General features: G+C 37.7%; 1 protein-coding gene across 4 annotated transcripts in view; it reads right to left on the bottom strand.

Moving 5' to 3' along the window:
* CD200R1 (CD200 receptor 1) overlaps window positions 1–20,488 on the bottom strand; it is a 150,341-nt gene extending 129,853 nt beyond the window's left edge. For 2 of the 4 annotated variants that reach the window (XR_015240311.1, XM_086675432.1), the window contains exons 1-3: window positions 20,093–20,454; window positions 4,108–4,176; window positions 788–847 (exon numbers count right to left, since the gene is read on the bottom strand). Coding sequence is in view for 3 of the 4 variants with exons in the window: in XM_086675432.1 (XP_086531558.1) it covers window positions 788–847; window positions 4,108–4,176; window positions 20,093–20,159 (196 nt within the window). In the remaining variant the exon portion in view is untranslated. Of the gene's footprint in view, window positions 1–787; window positions 848–4,107; window positions 4,177–20,092 lie in introns of all 4 variants that reach the window. The other 2 variants (XM_086675433.1, XM_086675435.1) reach the window with 2 other exon arrangements.
* Between the last annotated feature and the right edge of the window lie 1,608 nt (window positions 20,489–22,096).

Below are 22,096 nucleotides of genomic sequence, written 5' to 3'. Positions count from 1 at the left end.
GATGTCTGTGTCCGTCTCAAATCTCTCCCCTCTTCGGTTCACACCTGACCTTGCAGCAGGTCCAGGATTCTGGGACACGGGTGTGATCCCCTCCATCTAACACCCCTCAGAGACCTCTCCCTGACTGAAGACAGCACTTACATGTCCTTGTGTTGCCTTTGAAAGCCCTCTTTTGCGGATGGACTCACCTTTGCCATCTTATCACCCCTCAGCCGCCCGCACACTTCACAAAGAAAACACCAAGCACCACTGCATATCTGGGTCTTTCCTCACATTGTTCCTGCAGACTGGGGTGGCCTACAGACCACTCTTTGTCCACGAAAACGCTCCTCTTCCCCTAAGAGCCATTTCACACGCTGCCCCTGCCGTGAAGCCTTCTCAGAGCCTTGCTGCTTCGCCTTCTCCTCTACACTCCCAGCACACTTGATGTGATTGCTCATCTCCTCGTCAAATGCCATCTGTGTTGACATCTGGGCTCCCCCTCGAAATGAGCCCCTTAGGGCGCTCTGGTGCTCTAGCTACTCTTGTTTGTCCCCGTGTTCCCCACATGGCCTAGCACAGTGCCTGACAGGGAGGGCTCCATAATCCTGAGACGGAATGTGCACTGCCTGGGGGGAGGAGGCCCAGGGTCATTCAGGGTCCCTCACACCTCAGCACTCAGACCATCATACTCTTCAACCAGGCTCAGGATGGCCCTCTTACCAGCTCATCAACCCTGTTTCTAAGGAAGTTCAACACTTTTTCCTTTTAGTTCTGGCCTCTAGAAAAAAATTAAAAAACATATTACCTTCCACAGGAAGTATGAAACTTCTCTGTTGTCTGTCCATAAGTGAACTGTTTGTTGAAGCTAGAAAATGTTGAGAGAAAAGTACATGAAAGCAATTTTAGAGACTTAAATGGAGTGCAAGCCACTGTTTATCCACATCATACATACAACATGACAGAAAATTAGTTAACTGTAACCTAATTCCACAAAAAGCTTTACAAAGAAGAAATTAGAAGTTTTCCCATCATTATGTGTAAAAAATAAACCAAATCTCCACTGACAACTCCAAGTTCTCCCTCAATGAAATAAATTTCCCATTTTATTTTTACCATAAATGGTATCTCTTTCCTTCTTTCCCTCTTGCCTTCCTTCCTTCCCATCATTCCTTCTTTCCTTCCTTCTCATCCTTTCCTTCTTTCCTTCCTTTTTCCTTGCCTTAAGTGAAGTGTGACAAGTATTGAGGGCAACTAATAGGACTGATAAGAATAAGAAATAAGAAATAGGAATAAGAAAACTGCAAAGAGCGCCCCCCCCCCCCGCCTCCATCCCTAGCTAAGGGAACTGTCTGGGATTAAGGGAGGCCACCATGACCAGCCAAGGTTAGTTCAGTATATGAGGGATTTCTCTCATGGGCATTTTGGCCTCTACAGCCCTGAGAACTGCTCCTATTTTAAAGATACAGGCTGTTGTCTATGGAAAGTTCAAAGAATTTAGTCGTGATCGATACCTTTAAAGGGTTTTCTTCTATTCTTTGGATTTTACTTCATATGCCCTGTAGACATTGTTACTTTTAGTGATAAAGTGCATAATGTTCATGCTATAAACTGTTAACTTTTTACCATTTCAGTGGCTTCTCATTTTAGCCATCTTGTATGGGAATATTAGCAAGTTAGTTCTTAGCAGATATAACTAAATCCATGTCTGGATCGTATGGGATTCTGTTAGAAGAGCCTGGTCTTGCATTAAGTGATGTTTTCATAAGTGATTTGAGAGAAGTTTTCAAGCATTGTGTTGAATGATCTCCCAGTAGGCTGGAGTGTGAAAGAGACCTCTGCTGGGGCACCTGGGTGGCTCAGTCAGTTGAGCATCTGACTCTCCATTTCAGCTCAGGTCATGATCTCACGGTTCATGAGTTTGAGCCCCACAGCTGGCTCTGCACTGACAGTGTGGAGGCTGCTTGGCATTCTCTTTCTCCCTCTCTCTCTGTCCCTCCTTGCATCTCTCTCTCTGCCTCTTTCTCTCAAAATAAATAAAAAACTTAAAGTAAATTAAAAGAAAAACAAGAAAGAAAGAGACCTTCTGGTTAATAAAGGTATTCCAGTGAGTGGAGGTGCGTGGAGAAATCTGCCTCTAGAATCAGATACCAAATCCTCCTACAATTGAGCAAAATATGCCTCCTCCCAAAGAATGCCCTGAGAAGAAATACCAGTCAATTACCCCTGAAGCTTCTCATAGCAAAGATAAAACCCACATGTTCTAAGGTACTCTTAAGTGTGCAAAATAATTATTTTCAGAAGAGGGGAAAAAAATACTTGTTTTCACAAATATTCCTGATTATTTTTATGATGTTGGAAATACTTTTTAAGTTTCATTAATTGTTGATATATGAATCCTTTAGTTTTATTATCTCGACTGGCAGCTAGTTGCCATAGAAGGCTGATTTCATATCAAGTATCACATCTTCACTGAAAATAGAAACCATTCTTACGCAGTCTTCCTTGAAGCTCTGTATACATCAAAGTAGCAAAATAAATGTGTCAAACTTCTGATCAATGAATAGTCCTGTGATTTCTTTCTTTAATTTCTTTATCTGAAACCAAATTTTCCTGGAAGTTCAGAAAGGTTATAGTTTTCGGGGCACCCGGGTGGCTCAATTGGTTAAGTGTCCAACTTCGGCTCAGGTCATGATCTCACAGTTCATGAGTTCGAGCCCCACATCAGGCTCTGTGCTGACAGCTCAGAGACTGGAACTTGCTTCGGATGATGCGTCTGCCTCTCTCTCTGCCCCTCCCCCTCCTCATGCTCTGTCTCTCTATCTCTCAAAAATAAATATACATTAAAAAAAGATTATAAATTCACATTGTTAATGTCAGAAGTCCAATTTAACTCTTTCACAATGTGGTCTGTGTGTGTGTGTGTGTGTGTGTGTGTGTGTGTGAAGAGAGAGAGAGAGAGAGATGTGAATTGTGTTCTTTTAAATATATCTATAGTACAAAAGTAACTTAATTATTCATTATGTTAGTCCCTTCAGGCTGCCTTAACATATAATAACCAACGTGGTCACATAATACAATAGAAATGTTCCCCCTTATATTTCTTGAAGCCAGAAGTCTGATTCAAGGGGTCAGCAGAGCTGTGTTTCTTCCAACAGCTCTAGGGAAGAATCCTTTCTTGCTTCTTCCAGCTTTCGGTGGCTGCTAGCAATCCTTGGTGTTTGTTGGCTTGTAGATGAATCATTTCAATCTCTGCCTCCTTCTTCACACTGCCTTCTTCCTATGTCTTTTCTCTTCCCTTCTGAGGACCCTTGTCATGGCTTTAGGGCCCAACTCTCATGCAGGGTGATCTCATCTCAAGAGCTTTAGCTTAATAACATCTTCAAAGACCCTTTTTCCAAATACGGCCATACTCACAGGTGCTAACTGGATATATCTTTGGGGGAAGAGGGATGCCATTCAACCTACCATTTTGGGGAGGGGGCACCATCTATGCATTGTCCCCAACCCTTAGATTTATAGTTTATATAATTATTTTACTTATACTTTTTAAAATATATTTTACTCTGTAGTTGACCTGAAACTGAAATTTTCTAGATAATGAGTAATTGAAGGAAATTAGAAAGTATATTTTTAAGTCCAGGAATGCATTTCCAGGAAAAGCTGGAATTATTTTTCAATGAAGTAAGATATACAACAAAAATAAAATTTTAAAGTAAAAATTAAAAAACTAACTGTAATGGCAACTTTGGGAGACAGTAGACCTGGGTGAGGAACACAGAAAATAAATTACTAATATCTGCTAAGACCTAATTTTTTAAATCCATGTTTGAAACATAATAACTTATGTTTTAAAAATTAAATGAAAAAATTTTTGATATGCCATTGGTCCGTTTAGGGATCACATTCTTGACTAATAAAGTATATTCTGTATTAATGAAGCACAGAAATAATTTTAGAATGAAAAATTTAGGAGCACTCTTAAATAATAAAATAAATATTTTATTTAGACAGTTTTAGACAATACGGTCTATAAATACGTATAAGAATTCAAGATCCTAAAACATGAAAATTATGCCAGCATCAAGCTCATGTCTAGTAGAATTGTCATTAAAAGATGATCATTACCTGCACTGTCATTGTCCTTGCTCATTTTTGGCCTTAATCCGTTGTTTGGTGTAACCAGAGTTCTCATTTCTGCATTTACACATTCCAAAAAGACAAGTGGGGTAATCAGAGGAATACACATTAGTATTTCTGACTCCTACTTAAAATCACACTTTTTTCACGTTCTTCAGGCCATGTTTGGATTGCAGTTACCAATAAAAACATAAATTATGACAGGCAAGCCAGTCTCAGAACAATTTGCCCCAGGATGAATTTTTGACCTGAACTTCCTACCTGTTTGGCATACCCCTACTTTAGATCCAGAGTGTCTGCACCCTCCTGTCTTTACACTCATGTCAAAGTATTTCTTTTTTTTTTTTTTATTTTGTTTAAAGTTTATTTTACTTTCTGAGAGAGACAGAGAGAGAACAGGGGAGGGGCAGAGAGAGAGGGAGACACAGAATCTGAAACAGGCTCCAGGCTCCGAGCTGTCAGCACAGAGCCTGATGTGGGGCTCTAACTCATGAACTGTGAGATAATGATCTGAGCCGAAGTCAGTCACTTAACCGACTGAGCCACCCAGGCACCCCTCAAGTCAAAGTATTTCTTCATTCTGGCTTATATGCATTTAGTCTACCTCCAATTGTGAAGAAAAGGGGTGGGGGAGGGTACTATGTATTACAGACTGTTTAGGCACCATTGAGTAGTTCAAGAAAGTTTAGTAGTGATATATTCATTGGGTTCTAGTATGGAACAAAAAAGGATATTTCTAAGCATTGTTGAAATTACATTGTAAAGACAACTGACTGTTAAGTTCAAATTTTGCAAGGCAAGCTCTAAGTGGGAATTGCCAATAAACATTTTTTTGAGCGGCAACTCCTGGCAAAGTATTCACCAGGCATAGAGACATCATAGTAAACGATGCCCTCTACTCTCCAAGAGCTTAAGATCCAGATGAGGAAGCAGCTATGTACATAATTATAAGGTAAAGTTTTCAGAGTGGTGACAGAAGTATACATAACATCAAGGAGTTAAAAAGAAGAAATGTTTAAGAGAGCAAGGGTAGGAGATTAGGGAAGACTCCCTACAACAGATGATATTTGAACTGCATCTCAGTAGATGAAGAGTTCTGCAGGAAGATAAAAGGAAATCTTTTTGCACACAGAAAGAAAGTCATTTAGAAGAAGATATGAAGCCACATCGTATTTTCAAGGAATTACAAATAGTTCAGAATTGCCATTAAGTGAGAAAAAAACAGATGTATAATTAGAGTTGAGGTGAGATAGTGGCAGGTTCTCACTGTGGAAGGCACAAAATGCCTAGAAAGTGTTCACAAGGAAATGATACACTTCTAGTACATCTACAGTAAATGTACCTGATCGGCAAAGAGACACATTTTAGAGTAAAATTTAATGCACAGTGTTTTTCTGGAGAAATTTTGAATCCACGGCTCCCATTAACGACCATTTGCTTCAATAAAACATTGTTTTAAAATAACAATTTTTGAACACTTACACTAGGAAGAAACTTGGGATAACTAGCAGATGTTATTTATTACAGCCTCTCCATGCTGACAGGTATTTTTAACCTCATTTTACAGATAAAGAAATGCAGACTCAACAGTAATGAAGCAGTTTGGCCAAGGCCACCCACCCAGCTTGTCAGCTGCTCTAATTGCCCAATTATTCTTATGCAACCAGGTCCTACCTCAGTGTATAGAAAGCAAAGGCTGGATCCTAAGAAATACACTAGGATAAATACACTACCCAAATCAATCCAAATTAAGAGAGTTGAAGAAGCAAGCCCAAATCATGTTGTGGGGGAAACACTGAGAGACAAAGATCAGAAAGAGCACATCAAATGACAAGTCCATGGAATTAAGATTATAATGGCCTATGAACACAACCATTATGAATTCTGGATCTGAATGGAAATCATTCAGGAGGGTCGAAATTCGTGGGCCATCACTCCCTCAGTAGACTGTAAGCTCCATGAAGGTAGGGAGTTTCATCTATGTTTTTCTTTCCACATGCTTAGATGAGTGCTTTGCACAGCTACCTGGCATGTAGCTAGCTCAAGCTGCATTAAAAAGATAAAAGTCAACACAACTCTATAGCAAACTGTAACAAGATATGGACAGTTAGTTTGCAGAAAGAAGTACAAAAGTCTCTTAGTCATATAGAAAGATACTAAACATTATTCATAGCAAAAGAAATGCAAATTAAAACTATACAGAAATACCATTTCTCACCTATTATGCTGCCAAATTCTAAAAATTTGACAATACTTTGGAGCTATAGTGAGATAGGCATGTCGATAGGCTCATGGGAATGTAAAATGTTACAACTTCAACAGAGGAAAATTTGGAAAAATATAGCAAAATTACATATGAATTTTTCTTTTAACCCAGCAATACCAATTGTCAGGATCTATCCTAAAGATACACAGGCAAACGTATGAAAAGAATATATGTACAAGACTCTTCATTACAACATTGTAATTGGAAGATTTTTAGAAGTAACTCAATGGCTATTCATTGGGGATTAGTGTTCTAAACTATGGTACATCCAGAAAATGAAGCATAATGAAACTTTTAAAAAGAATGAGGGGTAGCTAGGGGCTCGTGGATGGCTCAGTCAGTTAGGCATCTGACTCTTGATTTCAGCTCAGGTCATGATCTCATGGTTAATTGGGCTCCATTCTGATGCTCATAGAGCATCGGGCTCCATGCTGATCAATGTAGAGCCTGCTTGGGATTCTCTCTTTCCCTGTTTCTCTGCACCTTCCCCACTCACACACCCTCTCTCTCTCAAAAATAAACAAATAAACTTTTTCTTAAGTTTAAAAAAAAAAGAACAAAAGAAAGCTCTATAAACTATCATGGCGTGATCTCCAAGAAGTATTGTTAAGTGAGAAAAGCAGGATACATAAAATTGTGTATATTACACTACCATTAATCCCATGGGAGGGATACATGTGTGTTCTTTCTTTCCTTGCTTATAATTTCAAAACTAAATGGATAAAATGGGAACAGGAATAGAAATAATATGTCTCTGAATATACCTGGTTTAATAGATTTGACTTTGGAATCAGGTAGCCATTTTACATAATTAGAAAGCATAACCAAATATTTGGGGCATCTGGGTGGCTCAGTCAGTTAAGAATCTGACTTTGGCTCAGGTCATGATCTCCCAGTTCATGGCTTTGAGCCCTGCATTGGGCTTTGTGCTGACAGCTCAGAGCCTGGAGCCTACTTTAGATTCTGTGTCTCCCTCTCTCTCTGACCCTCTCCTATTCACGCTCTGTCTCTCTCTTTCTCTCTCTCTTTCAAAAATAAATCAACATTAAAAAAACTTTTTTAAAGAAAGCATAACCAAGCTATTTGTAAGCACTAAGATTATAAAGCAAAGTGAAACAAATGTACCCAACTGCATTTGTTAGAATTGGTTGCATGACCACATAGAGAGCAGCTATTCCAACTGACTTTCAAAACACAGCAATTTGACTGTGTGCCTCTAGTAGATTTTAACTTAAGGATAAATTGCAAAAAAAAAAATCTTTAATTATCTCCAATAATCATATTGTTGGTGATAGTAGAAACTACACTGGAAAATATCTGGCAGTTTTTTAAAAAGTCAAACACGTGGCCACCATATAACCTGACCATTTCAATCCTAGATATTTACTCAAAAGAAACGAAAATATATGTCCCCACAGACTTGTGCATGAATGTTCATAGCACCTTCAATCATAATAGCCAAACCTGGACACGACCTAAATACCAATCAACATGTATACGGAGAAATTGTCCATACACTGGAATAGTACTCAGTAACAAAAGGAACACACAACATTGATGATTCTGAAACTCATTCTGTTGAATGAAACAAGCAGACACAAAGAGAATACAGTATACACCACACGAAAGAATGCTACTAACATAAAATGCTAACTCATCTGTGGTGCCAAACAACACATCAGTGGTTGCCTGCAGATGAAGACAAAGGCAAGGATGGACTGCAAACATACATGGAAGAATATCTGGGGAACAATGAAAATGTTCTGTATCTTGTTTGTGATGACTCACAAACTGTAACTTTTGAATAGATGCACTTAATTGTACACAAATTGCCCCTCAGTTTAATTAAATACAGTATCAGAAACATGAGATTTTAACACATGTAACATTAGAAGATGCATCCACACAAACAAACACAAAACAAAATGCAGGTGGAAAAACCCTTGACACTGAAAACAATGTTTAAAAAAAAAACAAAACTTTTCCATCTAAGTCAAAAGCATCAGTAGAAATAAGATTGTTTTGTGATTTTAGTACAAATGAAACCTCTTACTCACTTTGAGCACCAGAAGTTTCCTTTCCCAAATCGTCATTGTCATATGCCTGAGAAAGCATACACCATCCACCCACATAGCAGACATTGTATGGGCATGACTGTGCAAAGCCATACTCTAAAGGCTTCCTCCAGTGGGGGGGGGGGGGGGGGGGAAGGCTCTCAGGGGGAAAAAGAAAAAAGCTCTCAGAAAGAGCATAGGTTTTTTTTGTGTGTGAGGTTAAACAGTTTTTAACTATTCTAAAATCCTGTGGTTGGCTGTGTTCTCCTGACTAAAAAAGTGAGAGATAGGCATTGTTGATAAATCTCCACTCCCAATAAAAACTCCTGTGTGAGTAACTGTTAGTAACCTAAATAGAACGTGGACTGTGTGATACTCAAAAAGTTTCTACAGTTGCTAAGATTCGTGTATTATCTCTAAGGTGTGGAAATGGGAAACAAAAAAAGTTAAAGATTTCTTGCCTTTTCATTCATTTGGAGGTTTTTCAGGGAGAATGCAAACAAAGCAGTGAGGAGGCTAATACAATGAGTTTTAAGCTAAAAGAATGCTTTAATGAGGGCAAAACTGGCGCCTAAAATATTTGGCTATGCTCTAATAAGATACTCATATCTGTGCAAAAAAGAATCGTGTGGTATAGTTTTATTTTTACATTTCTTTTGACATTTCTTTCTAGGACTTGGGGCCTCAAAGCCAGTACTAACTAATTAGAAGTCAGTCTTATTGCTTATTATGGTCTTTGTAAATTTTATTGATATTAATATTTAATTAATTTACTACTTTAAAAAATATAACACAGAATACATTGAAATATATTTCAATACAATGAAATCTGTGGGAATATTCTGATATCTTACTCAAGGAAAACCAAATAATAGAGTTACTTCATTCTTCATTTGATGTTTCAAGCTTTCAAACTTCAAAACTCTGCAAGTTATAACAAATACAGTGCTGGACCATCGTGGGTCAAGCATTGGCTGCAAAACAGGAAGGACATGAGTTTTACTTCTTACTCTGCTTTCCTGAATCATTTTAGGTAATTGAATAAATGCATATGCTCTAGTTTTCCCCTCCACAAAACAGACTATCATTCTTAATTAATAAGTAAAGAATAACTGATGAAAGGGATTCAAAGCACATTGCAAACAGGTATTAAATCCTCAGGGTATTAAACCCTGAGTATACTTCACCAAAGATTCAAGGTTTCATTTAAAATAAATGCAACTTTGAAAAAATAAGATAAAAAGAGACTGGGAGGTAAACCATAAGAGACTCTTAAATACAGAGAACAAACTGAGGGTTGCTGGAGGGGTATTGGGTGGGGGGATGGGCTAAACGGGTGATGGGCATTAAGGAGGGCACCTGCTGGGAGAAGCACTGGGTGTTATATGTAAGTGATGAATCACTAAATTCTATTCCCGAAATCACTATATGTTAGCTAACTTGGATCTAAATAAAATTTAAAAAATTTTAAAAAGAGAAAAAATTAAACATTACAGGAGTTTTCAAGGGAAAAATAAATAAATAAATACATAAATAAATAAATAACTATTTTCATTACTGAGCCTGAAAAATAAAATAAGATAAACTAAAATAAATGCAACTTTGAGGCTGAGACCTTAATCATACAAAGACTCAGAAATTCAAATTACATTGCCAGAACAACCTTTATTTAGCTACACTAAGCACATAACTTTTTCTAATCAGCAGTACAGTAAAGTCAGTACAATACAGAAACCTTAACTTTCAATCTTCTGGCTCCAGAAAGCTTTAAATACCAACCTTAACATTTTAGTTAGTAAATATTTGTGTTGTATTTTATAAAAATGCATATTGTGGATGGAGGTTAGACCTAAAAGTATTATTTCCCAACAGTTACAAATGGATTCAATGAGAAGTTGTGGAATTAAATTGTGTCCTTTCTCAGAGGTCTTGAGAATGAATTGTCACCCAAATAGGCTAACTGTATTTCTGCTCTGATGAAGTGGTTTTCACATTGTGATGTAGGAACTAGGGAAAGTCCATGATATTAAACAAAAAAATCCATGAACTTCATAACTTTTGGAGAAGGGAGCCTAAATTATAATTTTATTTCCGATATATAATTGAAAAGCAGTATCATCCTGTAGGAATAATTGCAAGCATCACCAATTTTCCCCAAAATTCTGTTATTTATAAATAGCAAACAAGGAACGCTTGGAATAAAAGCTCATGTGAACCTTTTCTCTACTAATAGTACCTGAAGACAAATGTGTTAATGTTATGATAAATTTTGGAAATAAAGGAAATGTTTTCTTTTCTGCCTACTAAGATAAGGATCAGATTATGATCACAGTAGTTTTCGTTCAAATGGCACCTGAGTGAACCCCTATATTAGAGCTTTTGGACTGGTAGAGGGAAATTGGAAGCTACAATAATATTCCTTAATTATTTATTCAATTACAATGGTTAGGCACTTAATAAATCCCTATTTATCATGGAATTTCAATCTGCTGGGGACAATAGACATCAACCAAATAAATAATTATGTGAAATTGCAATAGCGATAAATGAAGTGTGAAAAATGTATCATGAGCAACTTATCCTAGTATTGAGGTGGTGGGCGGCGCCCAAGATGGTTCCCAGTGTTCTCTCTTCTTAGTGTTCATGTCTGTAAAACTTTCTCCTTGAAAACAAGAAAGTTCTTGACTGTGGATTAGACTCACTCATTCACTTAACAAATAGAATATAGCAAAGTGATAGATGTCACTGTTGAGAGTTACTTATAAAAAGACTGTGGTTTCTGTCCTGATGTGCTCTTTCTCTCTCTTTCTCTCTCTCTCTCTCTCTCTCTCTCCCCCGCCCCCCTCACACATTATTGGGTTTCTGTGAGAAAATAAATATTTGTTTGGGGATAATTTATAATGGAACAATAGGTAATTAATACAAGATCCAATAGACAAGAAGCCGATTGAAAGAGAGAAAGAGACAGAGACAGAGAGAGAAGAATACCCTAAATAAAAGTACTATTATGTGCAGACAACATGTGCCTGGACGGCCTATAGACAACTAGGATCTGAAGAAAGACCAGATCAAAAAAAGGGAATCTCATCTTTTGCTATTATGCTATTTCATATCATGATTTCTGAACTTTTTTTCCTGGGACAAATGTATCTTCCTGCGGAAAGAGAACAGAAAAGAAAAACAGAAGTTTGCCATTTTAGCAATGTGAAATGTAACATGTTTTTAAAATGAAAACTTTCTTCTTCATTTGTATTAAAGCTTAATATTTCAATGATCATGAATCTTCCTTCTGAAAAAGAAAGAAACTGAAATGCAAAATAAGAGATTTCTTATTTTAAAGTCATATTTGTTATTTCTGCACTTGGAGTTTTTCCAAGGAAAAAAACTATTTTGAAAGCATTTGAAATTTTAGGATAGGGGCACCTGGGTGGCTCAGTCAGTTAAGCGACGGACTTCAGCTCAAGTCATGATCTCGCGGTCTGTGAGTTCGAGCCCCATGTTGGGCTCTGTGCTGACAGCTCAGAGCCTGGAGCCTGTTTCAGAATCTGTGTCTCCCTCTCTCTCTGACCCTCCCCTGTTCATGCTCTGTCTCTCTCTGTCTCAAAAATAAATAAATGTTAAAAAAAAAAAGAAATTTTAGGATAAAAATTATTTATGTTAATGTGCTATAACTACAAACTTAAACATGAGTAAATCTCAAACATAATATTCAGCAAATGAAAGCAGCTATAAAATAATATACACAGTATGATATCATCTATGACAATACAAAAAAAAAGCAAAATAGATGTCATTGTTTGGGGCCAGATATATATATATGGCAAAATATAAAGAAAGGCAGGGAATGATCATTCCAAAAAATATGGCTACCCTTACAGCAAAGGTTGAGGGGTATAATTGGGAAAGAATGGGCAATAGTCTATTTCTTAACTTACGTTAACATTCACCGTACAACTGTTCTTTGAAATGCACGTATGTAATGCACTCTGCAATATATACATTAATATAAAAGAAAATTAAAATAGTAAGTTCAAAAAACACAAAAAGTATAATTAGTACTTACATTTTTTTTGACATAACAATGTGAGCAATTGATCCTTGTATCATAGCGTCAAGGATGCTGTGTTCTTATGCTTTAATTTATGAAAGTGATTTACATTTTCAAAGGTATTAATGTGGTAGCAGACAACACCTAATTAGGTGTTCAATAAACAAAATAATGAGTGGAAACCCAAAGTTCTAACAAAGACAAATTCAGAAAAGCACCAAAATTAGAGTAAGAAAATCAACTAATATTTTGGTTCTTCCATTTATTACCTCTGCAGTCTTGCACATCTATACATATAAGAATGTAGTATCTGATAACAGTAGTCATTCAATTCATAAAGGAAAGGATAATTATTTATATCATTGATAAATGGTATTAGGAAAACTAGCTTTTCACTTAGAAAAAAAACAGATTCCTATCTCACTTCTCACACAAATATAAATACAATGAACCAAAGATTTAAATAATAGATAATAGATAGAAGATAGATACACAGATAGATAGATAGATAGATAGATAGATAGATAGATAGATAGACAGACTAGAAGAAAACACAGATAATATATATATATATTTTTTTATCTTAAATGGGACATGGAGTGAGTAACATCTCAGTTTGCCAGGGAATGAGGGGTTTCCTGGGACAAAGGACATTCAGTGCTAAAACCAGGAAAGTTCCAGGCAGACTGGGACAGTTGTCGCTGTAAGTAAAGAAACCTTTTTTAACCCTGGTACAAAATAGAAACTATAAAAGAAAATATTGAGAAAGATGACTATAGAAATAATTTAAAACTTCTATATGGCAAAAAAGAAAAACAATGTGTAAGCTAACATTAACAAACACCTATGGAATATTGTGAACATTGATGTTAAAAAAGGCTAATATCCTCAAAAAAATATACAGAAAACACATAAACCAATAAAAAAAGAGATGGGCATCCCAAATGAAAAATGGGCAAAAGATATGAACAGGACAACAAAAGATAAAGTTAAGTCATATGTTGAAAATTGGCTTAGCTGGTAACTATAATTATGCTCTTCAGATACAATAGAGAGAGAGAGAAATACAACACCCAGATGGTTTACAAAAAGGAAGAGTGAGAAAAATTTAAGTAACAAGCTCTAAAACATAAGAATTCAATAATGAATTCAATGGATAAATAAAATTTAGAAAGAAAAAAGAATTGTGGTAAATAATAAATTTGACCCTAGTTTCCACAATGATATCATCACAAAGCCTGTATCAGTGGGTTAGGACACCATGCTAATAAATCGCATATTGTTGGGGTAATTTTTTTCCAGCAGTTACCATCACATAGCCTTAAACCAGTTAATAGAAACAGATTTGGTCCCTGACCCAGGGCAGATGTACAAATGTGTATTAGTGATCACAAGGGACAATGTGCTGAGTGGATAGTGAATATCCGTGCATATTGATATACAGAGATATATTTACTAGGATATTAATTCCAGCATAGTTCTTAATTCCAAAAAAAAAAAACCTGAAAACAACAAGAAAGTTGTTGATCTGTAAGGCCTGATTAAATAAGTTTCAAAAATAGTATCTATGAAAGATACTTGAAAACTGCAAAATTATAATTGAGATACCATCTATTGAATGTAAAATTCAGACCCAGGTTTAAGTGCTTTATATACAAAATTTAACTTAATCCTCACAACAACCCTAGACACTAGGTCAGGGGTGTTGGGTAAAATCTCCCAATTTTAAAGTATTGGCAACTAATTCAGATTTTTTAAAATGTTACATGAACCAACTGAACGTGCCTGCAAGCCAGGTCTCGCCCATGAGCTGCCAAATTGCAGTCTCTGAGGTGGAAATTAGAGAAGAGGCCTAAGCCAGAGTGGGAAACATTCATAATGAGGAAGCTGTTGGAGGAAGCAAAGGTAGCAAAAACAATGAAGAGAAAAGAAATGCAATGCCTTACACCAGGGAGGAGATTTCAAGAAAGGAATCATCAAAATCAAATCATTCAGGAAACATCTTAAAGTAAGGACTAGGAGTGTGATTTTCTAACAAGAAGGTGGTCAGAGACCTTTAGGAGCTGTAAGAGAGTAGTGTTAGTACAGAGGGATGAACGCAAGATTGAAAGGAGCCAAGCAAAAGAAACTCTCAACAAAGGTAGACTTATTCTTTCAAGAATTTCAGCCTTGGAAGTATGGGAGAATGACAAGTGGCTTTCTCTTTTCGTGTCAAACCTGAGAGAGAGCGCGGGATGATATTTGGAACTGAGAACCAAGAAGCTATCTGAAAGAGAAGAGCATAGCATACTTGAAGATAGAAAGAGGGAGAGCTAGAACTTACAAGGCAGACAGTAAAGCAGGATCCTAGAAGTACCGGCAGGACATGAGGCCAAAGAGGGGTCGGGGGGTGGGGGGCAGTGCTTTTGAAAAGACTGACACTTAGTCTCTAAGACAGAAGCAGAAAGGGCAAAAGAAGTTACAGACACGAGAGACATTTTGAAGAAGCTCATGTTGACAAACGTTTTCAGAGAATAACTACTTAGCATCAGGTAGCTGTGCAGAGCTCTGGCAATGCAAAGGGTAAGGTCTCCACTCTCAGAAGGGTCATCATTTGGGGAAGTTAAAGAAGTCCACATTGGATGATAGGTAAGTCAGAAGTGAGCAGCCATCTGCTGAATATGAGAGACAACGGGAAGAGTTTGGGTGAAAATTACCTAAGACAGTGTTTAAATCCAGGCTCCCAGCAGAACTACTTGCAAAGATTTGTGAAAGCCAAGATCTCAGACTCTGTACCCTAATAATTCCAATTAAGTAGGTCTGAGATGGCATCACAGCATCTTTAATAATTTAGGCTATACAGGTGATTCTGTCAACCAGTTTATGTACTGGTTCAGGATAATCCTTGGGGAACATCTAGGAGGGAGCCAATGAACGATAGACTGAGTGATTTTTTTGGAGAAGAAAAGTCACTAGGTTTCATTATGTTGACCTGGGCATTGTTTCCAAAAAATTATCAATACCATAAAATGGATTCTATAGCCAGATATTCTCATACAATAGTTAAACCTTTGGGAAAGGGTAGTATTTCAGGGCAAACTAACAAAATGGCAAGGAAAAAGAAAATAAATCATTAAACAACTTACAGCTCACATGTGCACACACCCAGTTTGGAGAAGTGCCTTTACTGAATCACTGAATATTCTCAAATGATACCCTTTGAACACACACAGGTTTCCCCCATGTTGATTGAAAGAAAAAAAAATGATGCTGCTTTCTCCTTCTAGCTATGATCCTTTCTCCTTTTGTTACTGCCAAGTGTCTAGAATTGAGTGGTCTGTGACCACAGGCTCAATTTCCTCCACACCCACTCTCTCCTCAATACCAGCAACCTTGTGGTTCCTACACCTTTCTATTCAGAACACAATTTTGAAGGTCACCAGCTACCTTACAGTCAGACTTGTGGCCTTTCTTCAGTGCTCATGCTCCTGGGTTATTTGGAAGATTTTGATGCTATTAACCACTTTCCTTTCCTTGTAAAACCCTCTTCTTAGCCTGTACCACTACTCCTGTGTTTTGCCTGTCTGCGTCTCCCTCCCTGTCTTCTCTGCAAGCCTGTCTTTCTCTTTAGCTACGTTAATGCGGGCATTGCCCAAAGTCTCATCAGCCCATCTTTCTCTCTGCACCTTTTCTTATCATCCCCAGAGCCCCAACTAGGCCTCTAGACAGTTGACTTCTCCTTGTTTTAGCTCTGCAGTCATAGTTCAGCTCCCTCTGCCCTTCCTACAAGCTATTTGACTTGCCTAGAATGCTCATCCCTCAACTCTTCCCGCCTAGCTCTTTTCTGCTCATCTTCATCTTGCACATCACCTTCCAAAGGGAAGTCCTCCCTGCCCCTCACAGACCAGACTAGATTTACCAATTCCACCTTCTCTTTCTTCTTATGCACCTATGCATTATTTAATCTTGGGCACTGATTTATTTCATGCCTACATTTCCTAGGAGACTCTAAGCTTTGTGAGAGCATGATTTTCTATCTTGTTCAGGTATCCCCAGCATTAAGCACAGTGTCTGACACATGTCAGACACACCCTTACTTATTAACTGACAGAATAACTGACCCACATTTTAGTCTTGACTTATTTTTCCTGAACAAGAATCTCAACCCTTTAGATGCTATCTCTCCCCACGCAAATGCCTCCTGTCATTTCAAGTGCATCACATCTAAAAATCATAGATTTTCCCCCACACACTTGCCACATCTCTTTTACCCTATATTTTTGGTACTACAGATGAGTTTCAAGCATAGTTCATTTACAGAAAAGTTGGCTGATATCTTTAATAATTCCTTGAGCGATGCTGGACTTGATTTGCCCCTGTATAAACTGTAAGAATTTAATTTGAAGGTTTCTAAAGTCCTTCCCGTCTAAAAACACTTCTCAAAAGCTGTCATACATCTCCTTCATTTCACAAATGAGGAAATTATTGTCTAAAGAGAGTAAGCAATTTCTTAAATATGACATAGCTGGTGGATAAAATTATACCTTATGATGAACCTTTAAACCCAACACAGAGAGATATGTAAGAATTTAGAAATTTGGGGAAAGGAGATTGAGATCTTATTGAGAAAATGAAAAGCACCAAAATATTCAATTCTTTAATCAAATTTGGAAGCAAAGAGCATTTAATAATATAATATATCTGGGGCGCCTGATGGCTCAGTCATTTAAGCTTCTGACTTCGGCTGAGGTCATGATCTCAGGGTTTGTGAGTTCGAACCCTGCGTCGAGCTCTGTGCTGACAGCTTAGAGCCTGGAGCCTGCTTCACAAAACAACAGATGGTCCTCAATGCTTACTGCACAGTATCCAAGTTCCTCTGCCGAGCTATCAAGTACCCCTGGAATTCGGTCTTATTTCCCACTATCATGTAGCACACAATCTCTGTTCCATCAAGGTAGAGTTCTTTCTGTCCCTGAAGCACCTTGCCTTTGTTCATGCCACACATCTCTTCCTCCCAGTGTGTATATCTGCCTTCCCCCAACTATCCAAGCCTATCATTCAAGACCCATTTCCTCCATTAAAACTTTAACATCTCCAACCTACTGTAATTTCTCCCATCTTTGGGTTTTTACTAGATTCATAGTTAATTTCAAGACTGACGGATTTAAAACGTTCTCCAATTATTTCATCTCAGCTTCATCTCCCTAGTTTATATTGCGAATAACTTTTAGGCACTCTTCACACGCTCGCACACACACCCTCCATAAATAATTCAGTGTTCTTAATAAAGACTTTTTATTACTTTTTTAATTAAGCATGGAGGGTTAGGGGAAAACATTATGTAAATTCACAACTATCACAAGATAGAAAAGGAATAGAGGACTGAAATTTATGAAGACAAACCCCTTCTTTTTTTGCAATTACTTTTAATCTTTTTTTCTTTCATCTGCAAGCCATCGAATCTACCAACAGTCCTGTTTTGATTTTTATTTCCTTTTCTTGTTACTGCCTGCCCCCTCGTGGAAGATAATGATAAATGATCAAAATTAGCCCAACGAAGAGAAAAAGGTGGAGAGGGAGTCCTTTTTAGTAACCACCTCCTTAATAACAGTGATTTATAAAAGGGAGAATCACATTGATTAGAATAGCAAAATATAATTTTAAAGCAAGAAAAAAATGTAGAATACAGATGAGGGAAGAAGACCAGAAGACCAGTTGGAAAGCCTTGCTGTACAGTGGATGATTTAGATTGTATTCGTTCCCTGCCCTCAGGAGCTTTCTTAATAAACTTTGTCTACCAACAACCACGTTGCTTGAATTTATAAACAAATAAGTCAACAGAAAAATAAATAGATTTTTTAAATGCCATGTTTTACATTGAGTCTGCTCTTACGCACCTTTGTGAATTTATCTTGCACAATAAAGTGCAATGTTTGCCAAAATACCGTTCAGCAGTATTAATAACAATACAGTATTAGTAATAAAGACATAAAGTCATGCGCCGAGTAGTTTGCTTCTCATTATACTAAATTATTTCACGGTGAATTTATCATGCACATTTCTGCATCTAATATAATTTGGTCTTTGGTATCTTGATTCCAAATATTTGGATAACTTTATAATTATACGAGCACAGCTTTCAGAGATTTGATTTATGCAGTAAATCTTCTAGTTGTATTCGGAAATAGTTTTAAAATTCACACCTTTAAACCATTAGAATTCAAAATGATCAATTACGTTTTCATCCTGTTTTTTTTTTCTTTTACCCAAGAGCCATAACGCAATTTGACATGAGTGATAAATAGCTCCTTGCCTAGCTGCCTTCCTTGCCAAGTTGGGTCCTGCATGGTTTCCCTAAGAGCTTTCTACTATTAGATCTCAACTAGTGAAAGATTTAGAACACCAGATGTGTTTTTAAGTGAGTAGTCTATTAAGCTTATAACTAAGTCGAGGCATAACTGTTTTCAGTGGTGTTATAAATAGTGGTACTTTTTAGTGAAAAGCATAATGCTTCTTCAAATGTCTAGCGATGCTTCCAGACCTGACCGGGTGTGACTCTGCCACAAACTAATAGTGTTGGATAAATCAATTCACCTTTATAAAATGGAAAAGTGTCTTCCATGCCTACTTCACTGGTTTGCTTTACAGATCAAAGGACAAAAAGTATGTGAACATGTTGCCTAGAAAAGTAGAGGAATAATTGCTTCTCGGCCTTTTAGCTAAGATCAAATGTAGAAAAGTACAGGAATACTATATGGTTATTTTTCTTGTGTTCGTCACTAAGTTATCATGTGGAAAACAGACTCTTTTTCTTTTGCTGGAACGTAGGCAATACTTCAGTCTTTTCTTTTTTCGATTATAAAATTATAAAATTTAAAGCCAACTACACTGCTCCCTTGCAGCTGCTCCCATTTACTAAAAGTGAAACCTGAAAACTCCCTCCCACATCAACTCCTACCAACCCTCTGTAATGAAACCCGGACACCCCCACAATTGCCCCCAAGTGTTTTACAAACTCCTACAGGAACCTAGATGTTGAAGAGTGTGTCCTTTCATCCAGAAAGTGTCTTTTACAGCCTACACATCTTAAAGATAAATACAGACACCCATCCCAGATGCACCACTAAACTGTGTTATATTTTTAAAAGGCACCTGGCCATAGACGGTTACCAAAAGCAATAAACTTTCCTAATTTATACTGTTAACAACATTGACCCAAGTGGGGGTGGGATAATTATTCATTTTTTTTTTTTTTTTTGAGAGAGAGAGAGAAAGAAGAGGGTCAAAAGAACCTAGATGACCTGGGTTGCTACTAGAATACATTTCATCTATTCTCCCTCGTTCAGAAAAGGGGGGGAGGGAGCATGGGGAAATAAGGAAGTGGACAGTGAGGCAAATTATAGAGATACTTAAAAGGCAATAGGATACGAAGTAAAATAAGTAAGACAAAGAGCAAAGTAAGGACAACAAAGTGAAATAAATCCAAAAGTAACACCCTCTCCCATCTCTTGTCATTGCAGTATCTTGCATTGCTCCACAAGAAAGGCAAAGCAAACTCAGCAAAAGCTGAGCCAGGTTTCTCACCAGTCGTTCTCCTGTCGCTCTTCAAACAGAATTCAGACTTACCAGCCACTAAGGAGACAGTCAAAATCAGTAGAAGCCATAGGCCAAAAGTCCCCAAAGTGCAGGGCATTTCTGATGTCTTGCTTTCTGCCCTTTACTTGGTACTTTGCCTCCACACAGGTATAAGAGGAACTGCAGACATGGCGAGGCTCTCTCTGGTCAGCTGCTTTGTGCTGGATCGTCTTAGCCCATCTGCAGCAGGACACTCCTTTTCTTCTGGCCTCTTGCTTCAACTCTGTGTCTGAGGCTGGTTGGCAACTTGGAATGAAAGAAACTCTTCTCTGGAACTTGACACAGCAATAGATTTCCTGTATGAAGCACTGAAGCAGAGACGGAGGAAGCAGATTGATTGACTCTGTCAGCTCATTGGTCCCTCTCTTACTTCTGCTCTACACAGATCAACTTTACAGCAAGGCACTGCATGCGCCCAAGATAAACAGATTTGTCTAAGCCTGGATTGCAAAGCAACACAGGATTATTTATCTGTTCTGACCCATCCCTTTAAATTTCCTAGTCACAGTAACTTTCTCCAAATGAAGAGGGGTACGGCCTCAGTAATAAAGTTTGGAATAAAACACCCTCCCTTGAACATTCTTGGGTGAAATCACTGTCTATAATGTCAACAACTCTAGAAGAATCGGAATTGTCTTAGTTTCCTACTGGTACTGTAACTAATTCCCACAAACCTGGTGGCTTAAGACAACATGAATTTATCATACAGTTGCAAAGGTCAGAAGTCCAAAATGGATTTTATGGGGCTAAAAGTAAGGTGTCAGCAGGGCTCTGTTCTTTCTGGACACATGGAGAGAACCAGTTCATTGCCTTTTCCCACTTCCAGGGGTCACCAACATTCCTTGGCTTGTGGTTACATCATCCCCACCTCTGTTCCCTTGTCACATCTCCTCGGTTGGTAACCCTCCTGTCTCCTTCTTATAAAGACCCTTGTGAGTACATTGGACTGACTACCCAGATAATCCAGGATAATCTCCCCATCTCAAAATCCTCAACTTAATCACTTCTGCAAAGTCCCTTGTCCCCTGTAAGCTTACCTATTTACAAGTTTCAGAGTTTAGGACATGGACACCTTGGGGGGCCATTACTCTGCCACTCACAATTGTGTACTTACTCCCATTTACTTTCACCTTTGAAGAGCCAGACTGATCATTTGAACCAAATTACAAATAAACACCCACTGTTAGCTATCACATATCTGGAATTCAGACTTATCAAAAAAAACCTGCTTTAATGTGGTCAGTTCATATTCATTTAGATTATGTTTGGGAGGAAAGAAATCCTCTACATGCTAAGAATTTTCTACCCCAAGGCAAAATTCCCCAGGAAGGGGAAGAAAATGTTGCAAACAGGAAAAAGATTAAACAACATGCACTTTTTTCTTTTAGGTTAGCAGTTTCATATTCCCTCTTGCCAAACATTAAAGTATATATATATATATATATATATATACACTTCCCTTTCCCTTCCCTTTCTCAACCTTTCCTTCCCGTGAACCAATGTGACTGAGACAGTGAAATCAGGCACTGAGGGCATGGAGTATTTGAACATATGTGCTGTCTAACAATGGTGGACTATAGCAAAAACAACTTCCCTGCTGTCTAATATTTCACCAGGTGTTGGAAAATCAGTGATGAAATGTCATTTAAAATAAAGCATTCTGGTTTCTACCACATAGTGGCTCAGGTTCAGAGGTTAAGATCATGGGTTTTGATAACAGATCGAGGGCTGAACCTCTGCCGGGCAATTACTAGTCCAATGACACTAGGCAAGTTTCTTACTCAATTCTGTAACCTATTCTTTCCACTTAATATTACGTTCACATGCGCATTTTCTCATATCATCAAAAAAGTGTGATGATCATATATTTTAATGCCAATTCAATGCCAACAGTCCAAACTAAAGCACAGAAGGGCTAACTGGCCTGCCTAAGATCTCGAAGTGACCCGGTGACATAGTGAGGAGTAAAACTCGAGTTTCATGTTGGCTTAGCCC

Source organism: Puma concolor, chromosome C2, assembly GCF_028749965.1.
Source record: "Puma concolor isolate L17-30 chromosome C2, mPumCon1.1.hap2, whole genome shotgun sequence".
In the NCBI taxonomy this organism is placed as follows: Eukaryota; Metazoa; Chordata; class Mammalia; order Carnivora; family Felidae; genus Puma; species Puma concolor.
This window is presented reverse-complemented; position numbering and strand designations above follow the sequence as displayed.